Source organism: Sinocyclocheilus grahami, unplaced genomic scaffold (genome assembly GCF_001515645.1).
Source record: "Sinocyclocheilus grahami isolate Dianchi unplaced genomic scaffold, SAMN03320097.WGS_v1.1 scaffold1551.1, whole genome shotgun sequence".
NCBI lineage: Eukaryota > Metazoa > Chordata > Actinopteri > Cypriniformes > Cyprinidae > Sinocyclocheilus > Sinocyclocheilus grahami.
Window position 1 is genome coordinate 38,574 of NW_015506730.1, and position 1,003 is coordinate 39,576.

Below are 1,003 nucleotides of genomic sequence, written 5' to 3' on the forward strand. Positions count from 1 at the left end.
TTTTTTTTAGGGTTTTTCTTTTTCCCCCCCCCCCCCCCCTTTTCTTCATATGCATCAGCCATTATATTGCTAAAAGTACTGCAGCTGGTTCCTGCATGATGTTTGTGTGTGTTTGTGTAGTCGCTTCGCCCGCGTCTGGCGGGAACGGCGTCCTGCACTGGAGAGCCGACAGCTTCCCGGGGTTCATGAGGGGTCTGGAGTACAAGAACAACAGCCTGTATGTCCAGCAGGACGGGCACTATTACATCTTCTCCAAGATCGCTCACCTGGAGAACTGCAACTTCTTCAAGCATCAGGTCATGCAGTGCACGGAGAGGTACAGCTCACAGGCCATCGAGCTGATGCAGAGCTCCAGGTACTCCACAGCACACCACACATCGCTTCAGATCATGCTGCAAGCGCTGAGGCTCATGAATGTCTTTACTGTAGGTTTATCTGCGTGCCCAATAAATCCCAGTGGAGGGGCAACAGCTACCTGGGAGGCATCTTCCAGCTGTTTAAAGGAGACAGTGTGTTCGTGAAGGTTAATAACAGCTCGCAGGTGCACGGTGAAGCCTACGAGAACTTCTTTGGGGCCTTCATGGTCTAAGTACTGACATACTGCTGCAAGAAAATCACACACACACACACACTCACAGACACACACACACACACTCAGACACACACTCACTCTCACACACACACACACACACACACACACACACTCACAGACACACACACACACACACACACACTCAGACACACACTCACACTCACACACAGTTTTTAAATAAAATTTTACATATTTTATGAATCTTTGCAATATAGAATTGTGCTATTTTTTTACTTCTGAATAATATATATTTAGCATGTATTGCTGAAATCTGACCCTCAGATCAGATGCCATTTCTCTTTTTTTTTGTATTATTATTATTTAAGAAAACATGTTTCAGATGCTTGTAAACAAGTTGTTATCTATCTTTTATCTATTATAAGCTGAATATATATACAGTGGGTACGGAAA

General features: G+C 44.6%; 1 protein-coding gene across 1 annotated transcript in view; it reads left to right on the top strand.

Annotated features, from left to right (window-relative positions):
• Nucleotides 1-670, top strand: part of LOC107571137 (lymphotoxin-alpha-like) — a 5,956-nt gene extending 5,286 nt beyond the window's left edge. Inside the window, exons 5-6 of the mRNA XM_016257422.1 lie at nt 121-355; nt 430-670. Coding sequence (XP_016112908.1) covers nt 121-355; nt 430-589 — 395 coding nt within the window. The 3' untranslated portion in view covers nt 590-670. The remainder of the gene's footprint in view (nt 1-120; nt 356-429) is intronic.
• Nucleotides 671-1,003: the final 333 nt, after the last annotated feature.